This window comes from Crassostrea angulata, chromosome 8 (assembly GCF_025612915.1).
Source record: "Crassostrea angulata isolate pt1a10 chromosome 8, ASM2561291v2, whole genome shotgun sequence".
NCBI classification, from domain to species: domain Eukaryota; kingdom Metazoa; phylum Mollusca; class Bivalvia; order Ostreida; family Ostreidae; genus Magallana; species Magallana angulata.
This window is the reverse complement of record NC_069118.1, coordinates 52,740,196-52,766,737: the sequence shown is the minus strand read 5'-3', so window position 1 is coordinate 52,766,737 and position 26,542 is coordinate 52,740,196. Positions and strand designations below refer to the sequence as shown.

The 26,542-nt window shown below is 34.6% G+C and overlaps 2 protein-coding genes and 1 long non-coding RNA gene across 6 annotated transcripts; all 3 read right to left on the bottom strand.

Moving 5' to 3' along the window:
• Positions 1-872: 872 nt before the first annotated feature.
• Positions 873-2,495, bottom strand: LOC128159360 (uncharacterized). The gene is made up of 2 exons (XR_008240133.1): positions 1,663-2,495; positions 873-1,572 (listed from the first exon to the last, which is right to left on the bottom strand). It is a non-coding gene; the product is annotated as an uncharacterized LOC128159360 (long non-coding RNA).
• On the bottom strand, positions 2,494-11,376 carry LOC128161095 (uncharacterized). Its single transcript, XM_052824337.1, has 3 exons — positions 7,443-11,376; positions 2,643-7,352; positions 2,494-2,499 (listed from the first exon to the last, which is right to left on the bottom strand). Exons 2-3 carry the CDS (start codon positions 6,468-6,470, stop codon positions 2,494-2,496), a joined length of 3,834 nt encoding a protein of 1,277 aa, XP_052680297.1. The 5' UTR covers positions 6,471-7,352; positions 7,443-11,376.
• On the bottom strand, positions 11,375-25,704 carry LOC128159358 (E3 ubiquitin-protein ligase TRIM71-like). 4 transcript variants are annotated; one of them, XR_008240132.1, is made up of 7 exons: positions 25,149-25,704; positions 24,751-24,814; positions 23,608-23,690; positions 23,208-23,272; positions 13,492-13,574; positions 13,280-13,345; positions 11,375-12,039 (listed from the first exon to the last, which is right to left on the bottom strand). XR_008240132.1 is itself a non-coding variant. In XM_052822422.1 (6 exons), the coding sequence occupies exon 6, from the start codon at positions 20,599-20,601 to the stop codon at positions 18,961-18,963; it is 1,641 nt and encodes a 546-aa protein (XP_052678382.1). In that variant the 5' UTR covers positions 20,602-20,618; positions 23,208-23,272; positions 23,608-23,690; positions 23,972-24,047; positions 24,751-24,814; positions 25,149-25,643; the 3' UTR covers positions 18,683-18,960. The 4 variants fall into 4 exon arrangements, 3 of the variants coding, with proteins under 3 accessions (XP_052678382.1, XP_052678381.1, XP_052678383.1); XM_052822422.1 differs by lacking the exons at positions 11,375-12,039; positions 13,280-13,345; positions 13,492-13,574 and adding exons at positions 18,683-20,618; positions 23,972-24,047 and having other exon boundaries at positions 25,149-25,643; XM_052822421.1 differs by lacking the exons at positions 11,375-12,039; positions 13,280-13,345; positions 13,492-13,574 and adding an exon at positions 18,683-20,618 and having other exon boundaries at positions 25,149-25,643.
• Between the last annotated feature and the right edge of the window lie 838 nt (positions 25,705-26,542).

The following is a 26,542-nucleotide window of genomic DNA, read 5'->3' as shown; positions in this document are numbered from 1 at the left end:
TTGTTCACATTATTTGTGAAATTCATACTAATGCACGAATATCATTTGGATCTTATATACTTTATATTCTTTATTTAAGGTATGAGTCTTTTCTGGTTTTCTACTTGTCACATGGAAGATTGATTAAATGTTCATTAAACCAAGATGAGAGGAAATAAAAGTATGAATATAAACATGATAAGGTGAGACTGCATACATGTACATTTAGTAAATTATTTAAAATGCGACAGAAGGCGGGCCCAAAAAATATCCCTCATCTTTCACAAAAGGAAATTATCAATTCAGCTCAAACAAACAGATAACTTAGAGTAAGTAATATAGAAGGGGTGGATGTGGGCAAAACGTCCGGATCATACCGATTTCGAGCCAAATTTTATATATTAAGAATCCAGGCAATAGCCTGAAAATGCTCTTAGCGGGAAGAGTATAAAAACCCTAATGACCACATCAAACCCTCATGCTATCATAATTTGAATAATTATTACTAAGTAAAATTGTGATGCATAAAAACTGCAAGTATTTCGATCACATGAATTCCTTTTTATACATGTACATAAATATACTTGATATTTAATATGTCTTAATTAATTCATAAAGAAGTAATTTATAGCGGGTAGGATAAACGTTTAATTTTTTTCTTTGCTAAATATATGCTTGTATATTTGTCGCTTTGTTATCAAGGACCTGTGGAATATGAATGTATATTGTAATGTTTGATAAAAAATAGTATTGTTAAAAGGTACCGTATTTTGTGTTATATAACGTTTCTACCGATGCATGTTCATTTAATCAATGTTTTTTCCCTACTGTTGACCTGTGAGGATGTGTGATTATGCATCCTGATGAACTTACATAAATCAACAGAACAAGTATGAAATTTTTAACAAAATATTTAATAACAAAATGAAATAAAATTAAACAGAAAATTCAACGAGAAAAAATTAAACAAACAAAAATATACAAATTAAATAATGAAATGAAGGAAAAGTCTATATAGTCAGCCCGGTTCCGGTGCACGTGGTGTTTAAAACCCTCAGGTAAACACGTGGTTACAGTCAGGTTTTGGTATATCGGCAACCACCAGAACTAAGTTGAAGTACATGTAGAAAGTTCACATGCTGCACGGGTCTATCGAGGCTTCATTAGACGAAAGTTTTCCTTGGAAATGTAAATAACCCATGGCCTCGTCCACGCTGATTGGAGGTTTCTTTCAATAAACTCAATAAACAGAATATAAGTTTTCAAATGACACAAATTATATAAATATCAAAGTTTCACAATGTTAAGTTAAAGCACGTATCTGCATTGACGATTATAAATTGGTAAAACTGCGAGGATCACCCTCAGGTATAAATTCATAAGTAGTTTTAGAGATGTGTCGAAAGGGCCGCCGTAGTTCACTCACTCACTGTAGAACAGCGGTCTCTATAAATTATCCCATGAAAATGGAAACGGCTACTCATAAATACAGGAGCTGGAAATATTTCAGCACCCAAGAACCCTCCTTCCCTGACAGGTATTGACGTTCTGTAGGGACGGGAAAATTTACAGCAAAACAAGACAGAAAAGACCCTAATAAAATAAACAAAAAGAAAAACATACTACCGAAAACCTATTCAAACACGTGTGGTTAAAACGTACAAAAATGGGTTGTTTAAATACCTGATGTTTTTCTAAAACAGGCCCCTGAGCACTAGACGGGATGACGCCCACGTCTATCGGCTGATGTTCCCGGGTACTACCCGTGCATACTTTTACCAACTATTTAAGGTATCAACGAGGGGCTCCCCACAGGATTGATATGTTACCACGGTAACCAAGGGTCAAAGTATTAAAACAAGGGGCTCTCCAAAGGATAAACCGAAAAGGTGAACCAAGGGGAATTATAATTATACACAACGAATTTTAGTTTGTTACATACCTCCCTCTTATAAGACTAAACAACATTTAGTCCACCCAAACCAACAAACTAAAATTGAAAATAAACAAACGCAAACTATATACAAATGACTTATATAAATCCATATTTATCCAGACACAAAGCTATAGCATATAATTAGTCAATCGCATCATCCGAACACATTCTTGACAAAGAGTCTGCAACTGAATTCTGTGTACCACGAATATACCTAATCGAGAACACAAACTCCTGCAAAAGACGACTCCATCGTAACAATCTTTGATTAGATAGCTTTGACCTCTGTAACCACTGCAATGGTGCATGATCAGTCTCGATTTCAAATGGTTTACCTTCTAAATACACCCTGAGACTCTGAACCGCCCACACAATAGCTAGGCACTCTTTTTCTACCACAGCATAATTTCTCTCAGCAGGACTGAACTTTTTGCTTAAAAAACAAATTGGATGCTTACCATCTTCAAACTCTTGCTCTAGTACTGCGCCTGCACCGTGTGCGCTTGCGTCTGTGCGCAAAATAAATGATCTGCTAAAGTCTGGACTTCGAAGAACTGGTTCTGATAGTAACTTACCTTTCAACTCTGAAGGAGTGATCAAGGTCGTCTGTCCATTTGATCTTGTTGGGCGTTCTCTTTCTCGTCAGGTCTGTAAGCGGAAGTGCTACTGTGGCAAAGTTTGGAATAAATTTCCGGTAGAACCCAATCATACCTAGAAAAGACTTTACCTTTTTCTTTGTAGTTGGAATCGGAAAGTTTTGTATGGCTTCTACTTTCGACATCATCGGTTTTATTTTCCCACTCCCTATGGTATGACCAAGAAAACAAAGTTCATTAAAACCAAACTCACATTTTGCCGGTCGAGCTGCTAAGTTTGCTTTTCTCAAGGCTTCGAACAATGTCCCCAGATGTTCAAGATGTTCTTCCCAGGTGTTGCTATAAATACCAATATCATCAATGAATGCCTCCGTGAAATCCTCCAGCCCTGTAAGAACTTTGCTTACCAGTCTAACAAAAGTAGCCGGTGCGTTCACCATTCCGAATGGCATAACTGTAAAACTGAAATGTCCAAATGGTGTTACAAATGCACTTTTACGCTTAGCGTCATCGTCTAATGGTACTTGCCAATATCCTTTTGTGAGGTCTAATTTGCTGATGAATTTAGCTTTGCTGATCTTATTCAAAATAGCATCTATTCTAGGCATTGGTCTAGGATCAAATACCGTAATCTTATTCAACTCCCGGAAGTCAACGCAGAATCTCAGCGAGTTGTCTTTCTTCTTGATGAGGACGACTGGTGCTGAATACGGACTGTCCGTTTCCTCAATGATACCAAGGTCCATCATTTGCTGTAACTCACGCTTCACTTTGTCTTGTAATGCATAGGGGATCGGATATGGTTTCATCTGAATTGGCACCTCCGTAGAAGTTTTCAATGAATGTTTCATCAAATGCGTTCTCTTGGGGACATTTGTAAAAATATCACCAAATTCTTCAACTAACCTCTGAATCTGATCCATTTGCTCTGTAGTCAGGTTTGTTGAATACTGTACGTCAGTTGCTGATTCTGTCTGTTGTAGGGTCGGAACTCTATCTGACACCACGTCGTCTGCTATCTGAACGTCGTCATTGGCTAAACTAGAAATAACATTCAAACATGCCATAATTTCAGACTTACTGTTTTCCTCCGGCTCTCTCTCGAACCATTCCTTCAGCATATTCACATGGTAAACAGTCTCTTTGCTTTTGGACAACCTCACTTTGAAATCAACAGGACTTACTTTTTGTGTCACCTCATACGGACCTTTCCACTGCGCCAATAGTTTCGAAGTGCTTGTAGGCAACAAAACTAAGACTTTTTGACCTACTTCAAAATTTCTGTTTCTGGCGTTTTTATCATAGTATCTTTTCTGATTCTTCTTTGCTAGAGATTCCATATCTGTAACCATTTTACGTACTGTCTCCATCCGTTCTCGGGTTTCCATCAGGTAACTTAAAACTGACGTTTGTTCCTCGGTTGGTTCTTCCCACTGCTCCTTTAATATGTCCAGGGGGCCTCTGACATGTCTGGCATAAAGAAGTTCAAATGGAGTAAAACCTGTTGTTTCGTTCGGGACCTCTCTATAGGCAAAAAGTACATATGGTAAATGAACATCCCATTTTAATGGCTCTACAACTGCATATGCTTTCAACATCTGTTTAAGAGTCCCATTAAATCGTTCTACTAGCCCGTTTGCTTGGGGATGATAAGGGGTAGTTGACAGCTTACGGACCTTGAGCATTTTGCAGAGTTCTGATATGAGAGATGACATAAAATTTGTCCCCTGATCTGATAAAATTTCTTTAGGAAAACCTACCCTTGAGAACATTTCTATCAGCGCATTTGCTACACTTTCTGCGTCTTGATTTTTCATCGGAAAAGCCTCTGGAAATCGAGTGGCATAATCCATACATACCATAATATACCTGTTTTTCTTTTCTGTCATCGGTAATGGGCCCACAAAATCAATCGCTACTCTGGAAAATGTAACATCGATCTTTGGAATTGGCACCAATTTCGCTTTTGGCGTTCTCCCTCTTTGCGTCCCCTTTTGACAAATAGAGCATGACTTACAATACCGAGATATATCTATATACATACCTGGCCAAAAGAAGTTTCTCATAATTCTTTCTCTTGTTTTCTTGTTTCCAAGATGTCCAGCCAGTGGCGTGTCGTGAGCTAATGACATAATACTACTGCGCAGTTTCTTTGGAGCAACAATCTGGAATACCTTTTCGCCAGAGTCTGAGTCAAAAACTCTATACAGTAAATCATTTTTCAGGATGAAATAAGACTTTCCTTCATGTGGACCATTTTGGGCCATCTCTAACACCGATTTCAAGCTGTCGTCAGTTTTCTGATGCTCGATCAATTTCTCTCTATTACACCACATACCTTCATGTTCTGTGTCCACTTCTTTCAAATCATCCAGCTTTGGTTTCTTTGCATCCTCCTGTTTCCTTGTCTCTGATCTAGTTTGAACAACTCCACATTCTTTTTCATCCACTGTTTCTGCAGTCTCAATCATGGTCAAAGGTGCTGCCTCTTTCGGTACTACAATGCTTACATTGTTGCCAATAATTACATCAGCAAAAGGTGAGTCAAGACATAGCGCGTGCACCTTACCTGAAATGTATGGCGTTTTCACACTTACTATCGCCTCACTGCAAGTTCTCCTTGTACCATCGGCCAAAGTAATTACTTTTGTTCTCCCCGTTTTTTCATCATCTGAAACCAACTTACTATTAACAAACACAGTGGAACATCCAGTGTCCCTCAAAACTGAGACAACTTTTTCACCAACTTCCCCACTTACCAAATCTAGACCCGATTCACAACATGTTTCAAGACTAGACTCATCAGTAGCTGATACGCCAGACAACTTAACAACCATCTTATTCTCATGAACACCATCACCCTGATCAGAAACTATCATATTTTCATCAAGACACAAACCAAACCGCTCTTTCGACTTTTGATTCCCTGGGTGGTTTTGATTAAAAGGAGGTTTCGACTGATATGTACTACGCAAAGGACAATTTGGCGCAATATGTCCTACCCGGTTACACTTGTAACATGTTTTACTTTGCTCTGATGGCGAGACATGCTTACCCCTTTGGAACTGACCTGAACCAAACTTATTGGGTCTGGGACCCGGCTTTTCCCCTGCGTTACCTCGTCCACCACCTGCATTACTGCCTTTATGTGCAAACTGAAATGACTCCGACAAAGTTATAACATCTTTGATAGACTTTGGAGTATGCTCACGAACCCACAATTGCAAATCATTTGAACAACTTCCTATCACCTGTTCTCTCAAAATCAAATCAAACAACAATTCAAAGTCTGAACCAATATCCTCCCTATCACACCAATGGTGAAAGAACCTTTCTGCACGAACAACAAAATCTTTAAATGACTCATCACTGAACTGTCTACACTTCCTAAACTTATCCCGATAAGCCTCTGAAGTCAATTCATACCTTTTCAGAATAGCAGTTTTAATAGCATCGTAATTCTCACTCTCCTCATCTGACAATCTAGAATAGGCCTCAAGAGCTTTACCCGATAGCATGGGGACTAAACGAACCGCCCATTGAGATTTATCCCACTTTTGTAAGCCCGCTATTTTCTCAAATGATTTTAGAAAAACATCAGGGTCTTGACCTTCTTCAAATTTGGGCAACTTTACACTAGGAGTTTGAACACTCTGAGGGGAGGGACCAGTTTCTAACTCTCTTTCTTTAAGAGCTAACTCTTTCAACTTAATCTCTTTCTCAGCCTCCCACTTATCTCTGTCTCTCTTAGCTTGACGCTCCTCTCTTTCATGAGCTAACCTTACTTTCTCAAGTTCTCGCTCAGCTTCTTTCTCTGCCCTCACTGCCTCTCTTTCAGCCCTAGCAGACTCTCTATCAGCTCTCATTGCCTCCTGCTCCTGACGCCACACCTCTAAACAGTCCTTGACGCTTGACCCTTTCGCGATAAGCTCGGTCATCCATTTCGGCATATGTGACATTGTGAAAGTTTATGCACTGAAACATACAAAAATAAGAAATATCAAAGTCAAAATTTCTAACATGCAAACACAAGAAAATCTTTTGATTTATGCAAGCTCAGATGCATCCCACCGCTGCCACCATTTGTGAGGATGTGTGATTATGCATCCTGATGAACTTACATAAATCAACAGAACAAGTATGAAATTTTTAACAAAATATTTAATAACAAAATGAAATAAAATTAAACAGAAAATTCAACGAGAAAAAATTAAACAAACAAAAATATACAAATTAAATAATGAAATGAAGGAAAAGTCTATATAGTCAGCCCGGTTCCGGTGCACGTGGTGTTTAAAACCCTCAGGTAAACACGTGGTTACAGTCAGGTTTTGGTATATCGGCAACCACCAGAACTAAGTTGAAGTACATGTAGAAAGTTCACATGCTGCACGGGTCTATCGAGGCTTCATTAGACGAAAGTTTTCCTTGGAAATGTAAATAACCCATGGCCTCGTCCACGCTGATTGGAGGTTTCTTTCAATAAACTCAATAAACAGAATATAAGTTTTCAAATGACACAAATTATTTAAATATCAAAGTTTCACAATGTTAAGTTAAAGCACGTATCTGCATTGACGATTATAAATTGGTAAAACTGCGAGGATCACCCTCAGGTATAAATTCATAAGTAGTTTTAGAGATGTGTCGAAAGGGCCGCCGTAGTTCACTCACTCACTGTAGAACAGCGGTCTCTATAAATTATCCCATGAAAATGGAAACGGCTACTCATAAATACAGGAGCTGGAAATATTTCAGCACCCAAGAACCCTCCTTCCCTGACAGGTATTGACGTTCTGTAGGGACGGGAAAATTTACAGCAAAACAAGACAGAAAAGACCCTAATAAAATAAACAAAAAGAAAAACATACTACCGAAAACCTATTCAAACACGTGTGGTTAAAACGTACAAAAATGGGTTGTTTAAATACCTGATGTTTTTCTAAAACAGGCCCCTGAGCACTAGACGGGATGACGCCCACGTCTATCGGCTGATGTTCCCGGGTACTACCCGTGCATACTTTTACCAACTATTTAAGGTATCAACGAGGGGCTCCCCACAGGATTGATATGTTACCACGGTAACCAAGGGTCAAAGTATTAAAACAAGGGGCTCTCCAAAGGATAAACCGAAAAGGTGAACCAAGGGGTTTTATAATTATACACAACGAATTTTAGTTTGTTACATGACCATTGCCGAGGAATCACATCTGGATAATGAGGTTCATCATTCCTTCATGCGGTTGCTGTGTAAGAGGTCTGCTGATATATGTGCCAACTCGAAACCGGGATACATGTATGAAAGATGATGTATATATGCATCATACTGTTTATAAATGTTTCCATTATCTAAATGACAAAATGGGCAAAATGTAATAAAAGATCGATCTTAAGCCCCTTTCACAATTGGCACACGAGCAGAAGCGACCAAATATTCGTGCGACCGAAAACAAATTAGATATGAATCGTTAATTGTTGCCAAAATAATCGCATATGAAAAAAAGTATTCGTACGAATTTCGCACAATCTAAGCGAGAGTTGTGCGATGTAAACGCATTGAATCTTGCGATATATCTTGCGTCTATATGCGACTGTTGTACAATGAAAGCAACTGTTGAAAGATAATAAGATAGGAACGCGCAAGAGACTAGGTGATCGGAGATTGAACGTGCGCCAATGTGATTGGACGTGCGATTATGCGTTTCATGGTACGAATGATCGTGTGAGTCAGAGGGGGTATATACATCGCCCATATTCAGTAGACATAGTTGAAAGCGAAAAAATACAGATTTGCAGCAGCATTTATTATTAGACCCTATACTTCAATATGATTATTCTATTATATCTGATTGGTCTAGAAAGTCACGTGACAGGGCGATGTCATAAGAATGAAAAAGCCGATATGAGCATACGATGTAGACAAATGTGATCAAATCAAAAATATTTAATCATTATGATTCTCTTTAAATCTCAGAACCAACTTAACTAAGATTTTTGAAAGAAAAGTGAGACAGTTACATGGAAAATCAAACAATCACGACGTTAATGTTGTGCTTAATGAAAAGTCAAACATTATTAGAAATCAACGTATTTTGTGTAATCATATATTGCTTGGTATAATAAAACGTTAATTGCATTAATGTTCAGGGAATATGAAGATTTATTCTCCAGGAAACACATTTTTTTTCGGGCGAAGCCCTCGCGATCGGGAAATATGATTTTTCTTGAGGAAATAAATCTTCATACATGTATTTCCCTTACCATCATGCAAAAAATGTATATTGTAAATTTTGTTCTTAAACAGAGAATATAAGAAACAGGGTATATACACTAGTAGCAAAGCATGGCATATTGAGGCTGAGAATACGTGCAATGATAGTAAAACGTTGCAAGATTACATGAGACACGTTGAGCAACAGTCTCACGGTCGCAAAACAGACGCATAAACACCAGCAATTTATCTTACGATCTTTATAAATCGTGTAACACTCTTACGAGTACACAAAACGTTGTAAAACGTTCGTATTAATGTTCGTGCGTTGCACTGCGATAATTTGGATCGCGTTCGGTTGCGTCTGAATAGTGTGCATGTCCACTATTCAGAGGAGACTTGATGCGACCAGTAAAACGAATGCAACGAATGCGAGAGCTCGTGCAACGTAAGCGAGGGCTCGTGCAACGTATTCGAGAGCTCGTGCGAAGCTCAAAAATTTCGATCGCAAAGTGGTGTAAAGGGGTCGTACGCCAATTGTGAAAGGGGCTTTATAAAGGACATCCGTTCTCTGTGTTTATTTCTCTTATTGGTATATATGTGGTTTGCATGCAGTCGTTATAGTCTGATGGAAATAATAAGATTCATATAAAAGCACAAACATTGTCCGTCTATATGCACCACGATAAATTTTACTTTAGTAGGCCATTTAAAATAAGATTAATTTAAACTGAATTAGAAATAAACAGGGGAAACTCAATTATGGTCATAACTATATTAATCTAACAGCTACCTTCCCAAGTTCTCAACATGTTTCTTAGATCTGATCGCCATCGACGATTATAAAGAGGTTCGTTTCTTTGTTTTGGGCAAAACATTTTGGGTCACTTCTTGTAGGAAAACTCTGCATCACATAATAATTTACTCGTAAATTCATATTTAACAATGTGACATAAATCATATTGAATAAACAATTTCAGAGAAAATTACATATTTACAGAGTTTAGTAGAGAACTATATTTTGTGGTGGATGATTCCAAGAAAAAAATGAAGTTTTCATTACTCAATAGTTTTTGAATATTGTTACTTCAGCTTCCTAATTTTAAGTGCAGAAAAAACTTCTGGTTAGTTTGTGCATTACATATTCATGTTTATTTTCAAAAAAAACATACTTGAACAATTTGTTGATAATCTATCGCCATATTTTGGCTTACTGAGCTTGTATTTCCTAAGAGTCAAGAAAAAACTCAATTTTTTGCCTGCAAGTATTTCGTTTATGCAATATCTCAGATGTTTGAAATGTGACCCATTCAATTTCTTTACTTTTACAGGAAACATTAGATTCAAGTCAATTTGTATGAAATACTTTAGAAAAGATTGCATTTTTATTATATTTCTATTTCTAATTTGATAACTCCAACATTTAGTAACAATCTCATCTTATGCTCTTGTGTTCATTATTAGTCTGGGAAAAAAATAAAGGGCAAATAAAGATTTGTTATCCAGTATGGTTTTTATCATAATTTAAGTGTGTTGAGTGCGAAAAATCATGCTGGCTTTCGTAAAAGTGGCGTTATTTCTTTTCTTAAGTTCTATGGTCCGTAGAACGACATTGTCAGAAAAACAATCTTCCACTGGGTCGCATGCTGACTGACGTTTTTCATACTAATTGGTAGATCATAATTAATCAGCTAATCGTCCACAAACTTTTCCGTTTTTTCCCGATTATTACAAAGAGCACACGGCGGTTGTGAACGATCAGCAGAGGATGCTCACTCCTCCTAGGCTACCTCTATTTTTTCAGAGGTCCATGTTGCTCTGCTTTGAATTTGATTGTCTTTTTATTGATTTTTAAGATGGTCGACAGTTTGATATTGTCATTTTTCAAAATGGCGATCCAAAATAGCGGACAGCCAAACTTCTTTTAAAGTATTATCTTTATTGACAAACAATAATGGATTAATCCTGCATAGTATTTTGTCATACTTTTAGTGTGCTGAGCATAAAAAATTACCGGTCTTCCCAATTGCGTTAGTTATGTCAAAATGCGATTTAAAATGGCGAAAAGCCAGATTTTTTTATGTTTTGTTCAAGTTTTTCAACTGGGGAAAAAGCATGAAAAAAACTATGGTAATGCAGTCAAGCAAATCTTTTTTGCATAGTTAAGGCGGGCTTAGTCTGAAATATATGCTGGCTGTGACGAAAATGGCGCTAATGGGATTAACATTGCAGTCAATATGGTTGAAAGCCAAATTTTATGATTCCCTTTTAAAGTCTTAAAAATTAAGGGTACAAACTATTTTAAAGTGAATCAGCATAGTATCGTATTATATCTAAGGTCTTCTGAGTGCGACAAAATACTATGATCATTTGAAATAAAAGATGGCGGTAAATAGGTAAAAGGGACGGGCAGTCAGATTTCATTATTCCTCTTACAGTATTTTCAATGGAAAAAATAACAGAACAAAATTATTAAATGGTCTAGCAAACATTTTACCGTTGTTCCATGTATCAATCTCTCTATGATAAGGCACTGCTGAATGATCAAAATATCATTAGCTTCATCCCAAACATCTTTATTTTTTTCTGCTAACTCTCTCTCATTCTCTCAGTTCTCTCAGTTCTCTCTTCTTCTCTTTCAGTTCTCTCTCTCTCTCTCTCTCTCTCTCTCTCTCAAAATTAAAAGCGTAATAAAAGATTAATTATTGGCGAGTGAAATCTGTGTCTCTAAATATATGATACAAGTATTGCTATATTTCATAACAATATGTTAAACAATATAAACTACTTTTGATATATGTGATAGGTTTTATACAAACCAGTCACAATTGGATCCGAGACACGTGATAAACAAGCACCGTATTAACAATCATTAGTATCATACACATAATCTTAATATAAACCGTTTTACCACACCATGCGAGTTGTTGACTTTCTTCGTGAACGGCTTGTATACCTTCAAACTCAAAGTAGAATAGAGAATGTCGAATGACACGTTTAATTTGTCCAGACAGATTATTTAGCAGTAATTTTCTCTCTAATTAAATAAAAAATAATCTCAAACCCCTCAGTATAGATACATACCAGTGAAAGAAATAAACACACAGCATAAATGTTCTTCATTTTCAAGATGTTTTATTACATCTATTACGTCAATTAGATAATGGAAACATTCAATAGCACATATAATAACCACAGCTATAATAACATTCTCTTCTATATTTAGGTTTTGAGTTGGCAATATTACCGGAAGACCTCTTACACAGCGACCGAAAGAAGCGTTTCACAACCGGATGTGTTTCCGGGGCATTGGTCGACTGTAAAAAGAAATTATTAATTACATCAGTAAAAACTTTATGTTACATTACATAAGATAACTTCTGACAAATTTGTTTTCAAACAAACATTACAATAATTTTTAAAAGATCGTGTATAGCAAAGCGACTTAAATATTCAAATAATATAAAAATGGCTAACGAAACGACCAATAATTAAAATTGTCAAATTCTTCAAAACAGTCAGTCACTTGTTCAGGACACAAAAATAAATTACATGGATTCGACTCAATTGATTACTCCAGGGCAATCGGCTGCAAGACCAAAACCATCCCAAACACTAAAATACAAAACTGAACAATATGGAGTTTTTATTTCTATTATTGTTTCTTTGGTAGTGCTAGTTGTAGTACTAGATTTTGTTTTTCTTGTTTTTATTCTGTCTATGATGCGACACTTAAGGATTGAAAACAAGTATTTTTTTAAAGGAATGATCGGCATGAAATACCATTGGTCAACTCTTTTAATATAATATACGCTACATGCAGTATATTATATATAACACCGTTTTAATGATTTCCGAAATGGCAAGGCATGAAAGAATTTAACAATTAGTAGGCGAATCATACATCCGACTAATATTCTTACGCATATGTGAAAAAAAACATGATTTGAATCATTATGTATGTAGCCCTATAAATGTTTTATTTTCAGGGTAAAATAATAAGAGTAGCTTTTATAGTAATCTACGTCTAATTATAGATTTAAATTAGGTTGTCAATGCATAGTAAATAAAATAGTGCAAGGCACAATGCGTGCGCAAATAGTTAAATTTGCCGGATGCCTTATATGGACACAACTGTGATCGGCCGAAGCCGATAACAAAAATTTCAAAAAGTTTTACCGAGTTATATAAGTAATTAGTAATGTGATCAAATGTATAATTAAACAAAAATCTGTGGAAATAAATATTTCATTTTCTTTTTAAAAAGGTTTTTTTTTTTAATAAAATGCATTGATTTTTTAAAAATTTTCTCTTAACGAACTTATTAAAAAATGATCAAAACTCAAATACTTAACAAAATAATTATTATATATTTGATCTAGTTAAATGATTCAGTTTAACAAACGCATGTTTAAGTACAGTTAATTTTTATGTTACTGAATCGATTTGAAGTAAAATAAATATCCATACACAAATGTAAATTGAACTATTAATATGAATTATTAATGTGACCTGCTCGTTTTACAAGAAAACTTACTATTTAAGAGGTAAACTTACCGAACTAATTTGCAGAAACGTCCCAATCATTAACAAGTAAAATATACCAAATTGTTTCATTTTTACCTTAAAAAAAATAATTATTCCCACGCAATCATCAAAACATACAATATTTTTTAGCTAATAGAAAACGCTCTGAAATGTTTTCTTTTATTATTTAAAAAAATCTACAAATTTTTAAAGTTTAAAGGCAAGCATTGCATCGTACTTACAATCTGCTGTTGAGAAATCTTCATATATAATAAATACTTCTTTTGAACCAGGTATTTAAATACAAATAATTGTTCGTGCCCATCTGTGAAAATTCAAGGAACATTAAGTTTAAATAAACATCATTTTTTGATGATAAGTAGTCTGAATTCTCCAGAGCATGTAAAACCCACACTATAACCAGAGTAACATATTGTCAACTTTATGAGCATTGAAAAATCGATGGCAATGCAGCGAATAAAAATTGATTTTTGGTGCATACATGTATGTATGCAATTTTGTCACACACATATCACCCACATATCTATTGCAGCATCTACAACATTTAATAAAGTAATAAAAAAAAACCCCAATAAACAAAAAAACATTGCATGTGGCTCAGTCCGTTTTGTTTTTATACTGGGGAAAAACAATCTATTAAGAGGACTGTATAAATTTCATATAGAGGGATTTTGATCAGTTTTTAATTTTATGTTTTTTTTGTAACATATATGTGTGAAGATGATAAAATTTCAATTCTGATATATGGCATCACTGAAACAATAATGGTTTCAAGCATGAAACTTGATCCAAGTAACATTTAGCAGTTCCCCGCCTACAAAGAATAATCCGAGGTTCTCCGTGCATATTTTTCATTCAATTGATTAAAATCCCAGTAGATTGCATTCCGATGTGAAAAGAAAATATGAACACTAATAAACAGCTGGCTGTTGAAAACTCAAATACAACGTTTATAAAAGTTTCATTTGCTTTTACAAGGAAACATATATTCATATATCCCTTATTTACCCCATATCAATTATCATGTGGTGGGAACTAGGAACCAGAGTGAAATTGGAGGGAAATGGAAGGACATCACAATAAGTAGGAAGAAATGAATATTCCAGGTTTGGAAGTAACTAAATGTCATGGAGAAACATTTTTTAGCTTTTGACACACTGAGTTGGGATTTTATTGAAGTTCCTGTTGAGAAAAACAGTTATGGGTTTTTTTTACAAAGTTCTTAGGACAGTGACCCACATTTTGATGACTTTGTGATAAGTTAGATTCGGGAGACTGAAGATTGAAGAATGTCAGCATTGCTTGTGTTGTTTCGTACATCACATACAAAACTATGGTTGCTAATGGAATGTGCAGAAAAGTAGCTCTCACCATTGGAAGGACAGAAGCTTGATTTAAATTTCGACACAGGAAGTTTTGGGAGATATCAAACATAACCCAGATGTATTAATAAAATAGGAAGTTTTGCATAGGAATTACCTCGCATTTTTGACAATTTATCTACTATAGATAGGACTTTATGCATCTTTATATATATATATAAAGCACTGAATAAAATCAACAACACTAGGCATGTTTAAAGTGTCGGATCTAATATATAGATACTAAGCCAGTAAACTGAATATAAAAAGCACTAAAAATGGCTAACGACACGAACAATAGAAATTGTCATATTTTCGGGACAACCAGTCCCTTCTTCAGGACCAAAAAATAAATTACATGAGTACAAAACAAAGAAAACAAAATCTAAAGCTACTACTAAACTACTTAAGAAACTATAGTTTCTTTAGTAGTTTAGTAGTACTTTTCTGAAGAAGGGACTGGTTGTCCCGAAAATTTGACAATTTCTATTGTTCGTGTCGTTAGCCATTTTTAGTGCTTTATATATATATATATATATATATATATATATATATATATATATATATATATATATATATATATATATATATATATATAAAATTTGAAAAACGAAAGACAACACAGAGTAAAACGTTAGCGCTTTCATTCAATCTTCAGACGTTTTTAAAAACGTCTGAAAGCGCTAACGTTTTACTCTGTGTTGTCTTTCGTTTTTCAAATTTTCTATACATAAAACCGGACACTGCGATATTTTTTGGATTTAACTATATATATATATATATATATATATATATATATATATATATATATATATATATATATATATATATATAATTAATTTTTTTACACAAATAGATGCACATAATAAATCATTTATATAATTGATAACGATCACAATGAATGCTAGTTCATATGGCCCAAAACGCAGTAGCAAGAGAGGGGAAAATACATGTACACTAGGCAAGGGGTGAAGGGTAGCTTATTGCTGCAGTATAAACAAAGTTCGTTGACAAGCAATATACATTGAGTATATAGTGAACATACTGAAAGCACTTCGTTTTCATTTCTCTCAGAGTGAACACGTTTCTTTTGTGAATCGTAGTTTTTGTGTAAAGTATAAAATATTATATTCTTTGAGTATCGGGAGGCCTTCAAGTTCTTTTCTTTACGTGATGGGGATGCTGAGGATCTGACTGAAGAGGATTATTCGTGTGACCAAGTCCATCGGGAACAAATCGTGGTGAGGGACTTTCCCGAGACACAGTTAGATTATTCACACTAAGGAAAGTGTAGTGAAATTAATAGCATTATTTTAGGCTTACAGATTTGTTATGTAAATGTCAATAATAAGGTGTGTCGATGTACCTATTTCGTAAATGTCCGATATGCAATGTCAACCTGTGCACGTACGGGTCAAAGTCTAGTTAATAATATGTATGTAGAAAAAACACCATCTTCTCTATATGGCACTGTTATGACTGGCTTATTTCCGAATAATTTTCAATGCAAGAAATAGGTGGCTTATTTTGAAAACCGGCTAATTAATAAATCTGGCTTATATTTATTTTCAAGGTTTTAAGGTATTTCATGCGGGGGTCTAAGGAACTGAGGGGGGGGGGGGGGCAGGGGGTCCAGATCCCCATTGCAAAATTCAAATTACTTTGAAATTTACATTATACAGTAACCAAACATATGCCTCAGACCCCCCCCCCCCCCCGTCAAACTAAAATGTCAATCGGAGACACCCCCCCCCCCCCCGGAAAAACTTTTCTGTATCCGCGCATGTAATAACTGGTCTATGCAAATGAACGACTTCAAATCGTTCCACATTATAGAAACTCAGAGCCGAATATTTAATGCTATAATATTGTTTGAAATTAAAAAACAAAGCAATGTAATTCAACAAATGCTTGACACGATGACTATATTAGAATTTTTTGTTGTGATTAAACATTTAACCAAACATTTCAAAATAAACAAGAGATCCACAAGTCTTTACGGTCACCTGCGTACTAAATACTCCTTGGATGAACCTTTCAGGTATTTTAGTGGGTTTTTCTTATGTTTGCAAACATCGATTCATAAGGGAAAAGGAAGTAGAGGGGGATGGATACTCAAGTTACTAAAGTTACCTAGAGAATGTTTAAAAAGGACATTATGGACATAATAAAAACGCATTTAGTTTATTGAAGGCGGAAAAAGTACATATGAAATTTTATATACTTCCACTATATATGGTCAAATTGGCCCCGACCTAAGACCTGAAGCCCTTTAACAGGGGCCAGAATTTCAAAAGTTTGGTAGAGCGTTTCATGGACATCTTAACCATGTCGACCACGTCGCTCCACGACAAACGAAGAATAACGATAATAGTGACTAATATGATCTAAAAATTTAACTGATCAAAAACTCTTTGCAGGCGAAAATAGAAACAGTCAGTAGTTTTGATTAAATTTTACCTGGGCCCAATCACAAAAAAAGTTTTAGACCAGTTTGCTTTTCTTTGCGTTTGTAAAAGAAAACGGACTGACTCTTTTCAATGCTCAAATTGGCCCCGCCCTAAGACCTGAATCCCATAAACAGGGGTCATGAATTTCATAAGTTTGATAGAGCTTTTCATTGACATCTTAATCATGCATTTAGTTTATTTATATGTGTCCGAGTAGAGAAAAATTCACATTCTTTAAAATTTGGCGTTTTTTGGTTTTTTTTTTTTTTTACAGATTTGCCCCCTTAGAGACTCCTGGATTGGTAAGGTATAACGTTCATAAATTAGATTCCTCTTATTCTCGAGTTGCTTGAAACCAAAAATAGTAACAACTGCCTTACTTTTTTCAGAAAGAAGTAGAGAAAAATGTAAAACTGTTAAAAGACGACGGACGGCAAACGACGCACGTCGCTCCACGACTCACGAAGAATAACGAAATTAGTGACTAAGGTGGTCTAAAAATTCAACTGATCAGAACCCAATTGCAGGCGAAAATAGAAAATAGGTTTGCTTAAAATAGGTTTGCTTAAAATTTTACTTGAGCCCAATCACAAACAAAGTTTTAGACCAGTTTGCTTTTCTTTGCGTTTGTAAAATAAATCAGATTGACTTTTTTCTAAAATCCTGCAGTGTTACTTATTAAAATGAAAATTTGATTTTCTTTTACAATAAAAAACAATATTATTCACTCTTCGTCTTACTCCTTGTGACTTAGTTTTGAAATTCATCCACTTGATAGCATGTTTAATCTTCATAATGTTTACCAACTTCGTCGGAATCGATGACTGTCAACCAGTGCCCAAATGACATCGTTTTGACAAGACTCTTATTGACAGCATCTACTGAAAAATAGACCTTTTGAACTAACAATGCTATCAAAATGGGCAGCCTGTATACAGGGTTTGATGACATGTCACTTACAATCTACGAAGATTGCTCTGGGATGGGGATGGTTTTTGAGGATGATGAGGATGGGTTTTTTTTATTTCAGATGCAACAATCAATATTGTTTCAATTTGTGAGGAGAATTAAATAATGTTACAGTTTTATCAATTTTTACAAGGTCATGCAAACATTCACAATATTTCCTTTATCAATTTTAATCTGAAAGTCTATTTCAATAACGTAATATCTAAAATTATGGGGTAAAAAAAAAATAAAAAAAAAATTAACATATTTGTTTACAAATCATGTATTAGACATAATAACACATTATTTAAGGTATACAATGTACAACTGCAGAGTATATCACTAGTGCGTAAGAAACAAAAGTTATACATCTTAAGAAATCCTAATAGAACAAAGATCAGATAAACACCACTCAGATGTTCAACAAATGTGGTACCTTCATTTTTCTACTTTGAGAAAAGAAAAGTATGATTTATATTCATATTTTTAAGATAAAAGATTAAAATCAACTCATAACAATATAAAGAAGAGTTTAAAAATGTTTTTACCAGATATTTAATTCAACCTTTTGTGTCATTTTGTCAATATTGAAATGTTTTGATTTCTATGACATATACCAACAACGTTTTTCTTATTGTATTTTATAATGCACGTTGTTTTTTGTTTGTTTTTTTTACATTAAACGCATAAAAAATCAATTTGTTGACAATAAAATCACTATTCTTAAACAGTTTATTATTATGATGATGTATAAACATGATAAACAAAACAATGGTATTGTTGGCATGAACTAAATGGACATATATTTTAAAGGCAAGAATCTATTATATAATACAGTGAATTATCTTGATGCTAATACATATTCTGTATACACACAGTCAGTTGTTAACACACAATACAAATAAACAATGTCACACTACTGTGTAATGTTCTAGACATATTGTATTTTCTTCACTTTACCTGTGTTAAACTCAGCCACAAAGAGGTTGTCTCTGGTGTCCACACATAAACCACATGGACTCTGTAAATCACAGTTGTCAATGTAGCGGAGGAACTGTCCGTCCTGATCCAGGATGTGGATACGGTGGTTGACACAGTCTGCTGTCAGGATCCGACCCTGGCTGTCTGTTGTGATGCCGCGTGGACTAAATGATCCCTTGGTAGTAGAGGGAGGACCAGTGTAGGTAAACCGGAGTTTCCCGGCCTGATTGACCACCACTACTGCACCGGCGTCTGACACACAGATATCTAGGTTCCTGTTCTCACTGATGTATTTATTGTATCCACCAGGTGAATAGAGAGATTGTCCTTTGTCGTTGTACTGAATACTTTGTTTCTCTGTGGAGCCAGAGTAACACACAACTTTTGTTTGTTTATTGTCACTGTCAATGACAACCAGGAGGTCACCAGAGGAGGTACTACAGACTTTAAGTGGTCTCCATCCCCGTAGTCTGATCACGGTCTTTATCTTTTTATTCTTCACTATGTTCACAGTTCTATCTTTATAATCAGTATAAACTAGATTCCCACTCCTTGTCACTGATATGCCCCATGGTCTGTCCCCTGACTTAGTTTGGACTGACTTCACTAGTTTCCCCCTTAGGTTGTAGAGTCTCATTATTTCGTCCTCACCACACGTCCAAATTTCCTCATCATTCAGGCAGGACACACTGTCTAATACTTCATACTCGGTGTTTATCTGTGGTACATCAGTGAGCGGTCTGTCCGGGGGAGAGGACTCAGCACCGGATGATTCTAGAGTGTAGCCATATTCTTCTGTTTTGATTGATAATACTGGCAGAGAACCAAGCTGTTGATAAAGCTGTTCTTTGTTGATCTTCTGAGGGGTAAATCTTAGTAAAGACACTGTGAGTTTAGGAGGCAATGTTCTGAATTTATTATTCCTGGATTTGTAGGCAGAGACACGGCTGACATCTTTGGAGTCCAGTAACTTCTTCAGTTCAGCTATGCTCTGTGAGATTTCAGAAATGGTATGTTTAATTTCATCTTGCTGTTTATTTAGAGCAGCCAGGTGTCTGATCTCCATTTCTTCCACGTTAGATTTCATGCTTCTGATAATGGTGTCTATTTCTTTGTGCAAGTTTTCTCCATATTTGTCGATTTCTGTTGTTAATTTCTGTGAGTTTTCATTCAGAGCAGATTTTTGGACTGGGATAATGAATGCAATCTCTTGGTATTTAGGATAAATGGATTTCTCTAGTTCTTGTAAATCTTTTTGAATGATTTCTTTCTTGTTCTCAATGTTTTTAGTTATTTCAATAAATTTATGGCCGCTGTGTTCTTCAGAGGAAAGACATGTTGTACAAATAGGAATGTCACATTGTTCACAATAAAGTGCACTTATGTTTGAGGAATGTTTTGGACATTTAGCAGTATATCCTTGCTTTTTAAAAGGCAACACTTTGTGTTCTTTGGATAGATCAGAGAGATGTTCCCCCTCACAGGCTTTACACAGATATTTCTTACAATTGTCACAGTACATAGGGGGGCTCGGGGTCTCACAGAGATAACACCGTAACACATCCTGGGCCCAGCTCTTGTCCATGGTCATATACTTTCACTCATGTTCTGAAAAAATAAAAAGGTTGATATATCACTTTTGAAGTTTTTGTCAATTTGACTTTTTATCATAAAACTTTTGTGTTTTTTGAATAAAAAGTTTAAGTAGAGGACTTCCGGGTAGACATAATTATGAAGTCAGTTTTTCTTACAGATGTGTGATAATAGAGAAGATTTTTTTTTAAATCATATGCATAAACACTATTTGGCTATATTGCTCCCCCCCCCTTTCGGTCCTGATTCCTTTACCAAGGGGCCATGAATTTTACATTTTTTGTAGCGAGTTTCATGAACATCAGAACCATGCATTTAGTTTTAAACAAATATATATGGGAGTAGAGGAGAAGAATTTTTAAGATTTAATACTTATTCACTATATATTTATATTGGCCCAACCCTAGATCCTGAACCCCTGACCTAGGGGCCAAATATTTCCTACTAAAAGGGCTTAAAGGACATTATAACCATGTATTTTGTTTTTAACATTATATATATATATATATATATATATATATATATATATATATATATATATATATATATATATATATATATATATATATATATATATATATATATAAAAGAAAAAAAGCAACACTAGCTGCAAAACATAGCGCTTTCATTGTTAAAAATCTTCAGACGTCTGAAGATTTTTAACAAGAAAAGAGCTTATGTTTTGCAGTTAGTGTTGCTTTTTTTCTTTTATTATATTTTTACCGGGCACTGAGAAAATACTTTTGTGATTTGGATAATATATATATATATATATATATATATATATATATATATATATATATGTAATAGAGGGCTGTATGGATATCAAAACCATGCACTTAGTTTTGTAACCAAAAAATGGGAGTAGAGAGGAAGAATTTTCTAAGATTTAATACATTTTTACTTCATAGCCATATTGGTCCAACCATAGAGCCAGAACCCCCTGACCAGGAGTCACAATTTTAGTAGAGGACCTCATGGATATTATAACTATGCATTTAGTGTTAAACAAATATATGTGGGGTGAGAAAAAAAGATTTTCTAAGATTTATTACATTTTTACTATACGGCCATATTATTCACAGGGGCCATCACAATTTTGATAGAAAGCTTCATACACCTCATATCCTTGTATTTAGTTTTTTTAACAAATATATATGGGAGAGAAAAGAAGATACATGGCCATGTTGAATCACTCTAGAGTATGAACCCCTGACTCAGGGGCAATGAATTTCACAATTTTAATAGAGGGCTTCATTGATATCACAATCATGGATTTAGTTTTATAACAAATAGATATGGGAGTAGAGAAGAAGATTTTTTAAGATTTGATATAGTTTTACTATATGGCCATATTTGCCCAATCGTAGAGCCAGAAACCAAGGGTCATGAGTTTTACAATTGCTGTAGAGGGCGTCATCATAACCGTGCAATCACTTTTTTCCCCACATGTGTGGAAGAAGAGAAGATTTTTGAAAATGATTCTTTTTATGCCATATTTGTCCCCCTTGTGACGATCCGGGTGGTAAAGCACATCGCTCAACTGAGAACAATAGTCAACAAAAAGCTTTAGACCGTCTTTAGAGTATCAAATACAAAATGTCAAGACGACTTCATAGAGTATATAGATCTACATTTTCAAAGATTTTTCTAAAATTTCTCCAACATATTTTTCTTCAAAATATTTCCAAGTTTAACAGTTAGATTCTGTTGTTGTATAAGATTTAGAGAATTAGATTTATTTATTAAAATTTCTCTAAATAATCCATGTTAAAATCCAACTATTCAGGTTCTATTCTACCTCTGAGGATTATGATTTGTACAAACTTGAATCTGCACTACCTTAGGATGCTTTCACACAAGTTACAGCTATTCTGGCTTATTGGTATTCGATAAGATTTTTAATTATTTTTTCTATTTTTTCCTATGTAAAAATTTGAACCCTAACACCAATGTTGACCCACCCTACCCCCGAGGATCATGATTTGAACAAACTAAAATCTACAATACCTAAGGATGCTTCAACACAAGTTTTAGCTTTTCTGGACATTTGAAAAGATTTTTCTCTATGTAGTCCGGCGTAAAAGTTTAACTCTCCTATAGTGACCCAACACTAACTTCAGGGATCGTGATCTAAAAACTTGAATCTACAATACCTGAAGGCTTTTACACATGTTACAGATTTTCAGACTGATTGGTTTATGGGAATTAGATTTTCCTCTATATATTCCTACGTAAAAATTTGAACCCTAACTGTTGACCCACTGTATCCCAATTATACTTCGGCCAAGTTTGGATGCAATTAAACAAGTTCTTGTTGAGAAGATGAAAATGTGAAAAGTTTACAACAATGACAATGACAGACAGTGTCTAAATATTTATAAAAGAATCAATTCTTGCCAAGAACCATTTCTCGCCTTTGCATTGTTACGTCATTTTATCAACACATTGACAGAAAATCATGTACAAAATATGACGTAACAATGCACTGACGAGAAAAGATACTTGGCATGAATAGGTTGCACGCCAGAGAGATAAAACAATCAACTTAGTCAGACAATATATACATGTATTGATACCAACGGCCAAAGTAAAATTACGAACCTTTTCACTTCTAACTCAAAATGGCGACAATGTGCTTGGTTTTTTTTTCTTCCTGGTTAGGTGTCCTGTAAAAAATCGTGTGATTGGGTAGTTTTAATAAAACACAAAAAATAACCCTTAGAAGTGTGCTAGCTTTAATGTTTGACTAGAGTTGAAGATCAGCAATTTTAATTATCTTATTAGATTACAAAGATTACTGAATTATTTTAGTTTCATGATATACGAGCCAATATTAATCAAGCTAGATACATTTGAAAGACAGCAACATTTTAAGGATTCCCTCAAAACTACACATTAGCTGGTACAATCTGGGCAATTAATTTCGCCAACTCTCTTACAGCATTAGATTAAAATCTTCAACAATCACAAATAACATTAATACGTTTAACAGACTACGCACCTTATAAAAGCCTAAAACTCAGAAAGGCGACAATGTCGATGTTTTCTCTTCCTAGTTCGGGTTTACTCTTCCTGGTCGGCGGCCTGTATAAAATCATGTGATTGGTACAACCAAACATTCCGGATATAATCAATACATTGTGTCAGTGCAACGGTTAACTTGTTGAAGATCAGTTTATATAATCATAACAATTAAATCAAGATTTCTTGATATGCCAGTGAAATCAAGCTAGATTCGTATTTTACCTCCATGATCAAGCTTAATGCAGTGGAAGCTAGGACAGTAATATTTTAGCAATTCCCTCAATATGATTTATATAAGTAAGTGTTTAAAATCTAACTCCCTGTTGTGGTGGCCTCTTTACCTCTTCTTCCACAGAAATAAAGTTGTTAGAAAAGTTCGCAGAAAAGTACGATTGTGAGTGGACTATTTGCATTTTACTGAAACAAGGTCACTTGTACATGTATAAACAAACAAAGTTAGTTGATTTAGTTATAAAAAAAGAAAACAGGTCCTAAAAATAAATATAAGCAATACTAAATATTTGGCAATAATCCGTTTATAAATTATATAATTGATTTACATCATATGCATATGTTTAGCTAAAATGTAGTCCGGCGTAAAAGTTTAACTCTCCTATAGTGACCCAACACTAACTTCAGGGATCATGATCTAAAAACTTGAATCTACAATACCTGAAGGCTTTTACACATGTTACAGATTTTCAGACTGATTGGTTTATGGGAATTAGATTTTCCTCTATATATTCCTACGTAAAAATCTGAACCCTAACTGTTGACCCACTGTATCCCAATTATACTTCGGCCAAGTTTGGATGCAATTAAACAAGTTCTTGTTGAGAAGATGAAAATGTGAAAAGTTTACAACAATGACAATGACAGACAGTGTCTAAATATTTATAAAAGAATCAATTCTTGCCAAGAACCATTTCTCGCCTTTGCATTGCTACGTCATTTTATCAACACATTGACAGAAAATCATGTACAAAATATGACGTAACAATGCACTGACGAGAAAAGATACTTGGCATGAATAGGTTGCACGCCAGAGAGATAAAACAATCAACTTAGTCAGACAATATATACATGTATTGATATCAACGGCCAAAGTAAAATTACGAACCTTTTCACTTCTAACTCAAAATGGCGACAATGTGCTTGGTTTTTTTTCTTCCTGGTAAGGTGTCCTGTAAAAAATCGTGTGATTGGGTAGTTTTAATAAAACACAAAAATAACCCTTAGAAGTGTGCTAGTTTTAATGTTTGACAAGAGTTGAAGATCAGCAATTTTAACTATCTTATTAGATTACAAAGATTACTGAATTATTTTAGTTTCATGATATACTAGCCAATATTAATCAAGCTAGATACATTTGAAAGACAGCAACATTTTAATGATTCCCTCAAAACTACACATTAGCTGGTACAATCTGGGCAATTAATTTCACCAACTCTCTTACAGCATTAGATTAAAATCTTCAACAATCACAAATAACATTAATACGTTTAACAGACTACGCACCTTATAAAAGCCTAAAACTCAGAAAGGCGACAATGTCCATGTTTTCTCTTCCTAGTTCGGGTTTACTCTTCCTGGTCGGCGGCCTGTATAAAATCACGTGATTGGTACAACCAAACATTCCGGATATAATCAATACATTGTGTCAGTGCAACGGTTAACTTGTTGAAGATCAGTTTATATAATCATAACAATTAAATCAAGATTTCTTGATATGCCAGTGAAATCAAGCTAGATTCGTATTTTACCTCCATGATCAAGCTTAATGCAGTGGAAGCTAGGACAGTAATATTTTAGCAATTCCCTCAATATGATTTATATAAGTAAGTGTTTAAAATCTAACTCCCTGTTGTGGTGGCCTCTTTACCTCTTCTTCCACAGAAATAAAGTTGTTAGAAAAGTTCGCGGAAAAGTACGATTGTGAGTGGATTATTTGCATTTTACTGAAACAAGGTCACTTGTACATGTATAAACAAACAAAGTTAGTTGATTTAGTTATAAAAAAGAAAACAGGTCCTAAAAATTAATATAAGCAATACTAAATATTTGGCAATAATCCGTTTATAAATTATAAAATTGATTTACATCATATGCATATGATAAGCTAAAATAATCAACATAAATACCAATTTGTAAGACGAAAACCCGCAGTCGTTGATCAGAATTAATGAAAGATGCAGGCAAGTAACCTATAATAAAATATATCACAAGATTACTTTTATATTCTGTATACCAGATATAACTAATTTAATTGTAACAATAAATAACAAAATTACTTGTTAAGGTCTTCCGTTTCCAACGGTCGAGATGCCATAATGCCGAAAGACTATTACAAATTACTTAAAAACAATGAAGATTTTGTTATGCATTATAGAAGCAAAGTTGTTGATCTAACAATATCTATCTGGAAAACTCATTGCCATACCCATTTATTAAATAACAAAGGATTTTTGTACATTATCTGAAACCGGGGGGGGGGAGGGGTAATTCTGAAATTGTATCGATTATTCATGGTATCATTTAAAACAGTAATCGACCGGAAGACCAACTAGTTTACTCGTAACGAGATCGTATCTAGTTATTATTTTTTTCCTCAAATTTTGTGCACGCGATATCCCGAAAACTACCCCGCCGATATCGACCATTTTTTCACAAGTGATTGCCAGTGGTCATTTTTTGAATTGAACTTCCGGTTCCGATTTACGGATGATTTTGAAAGTTTTTACGACCAATTTTGTGCTTGTGCAGACATAAACTCCGAGACTATCAGAGATACAAATATTAAATTTTCAGAATAGGTAGACTATAGTTTGAAGTTTTGCAGAATATAATTTTTTAGCGCCAGTGTCGCCATTTCTTTGAGCTCGCCTAGCTATAGGTTCAAAAATTTGATACGA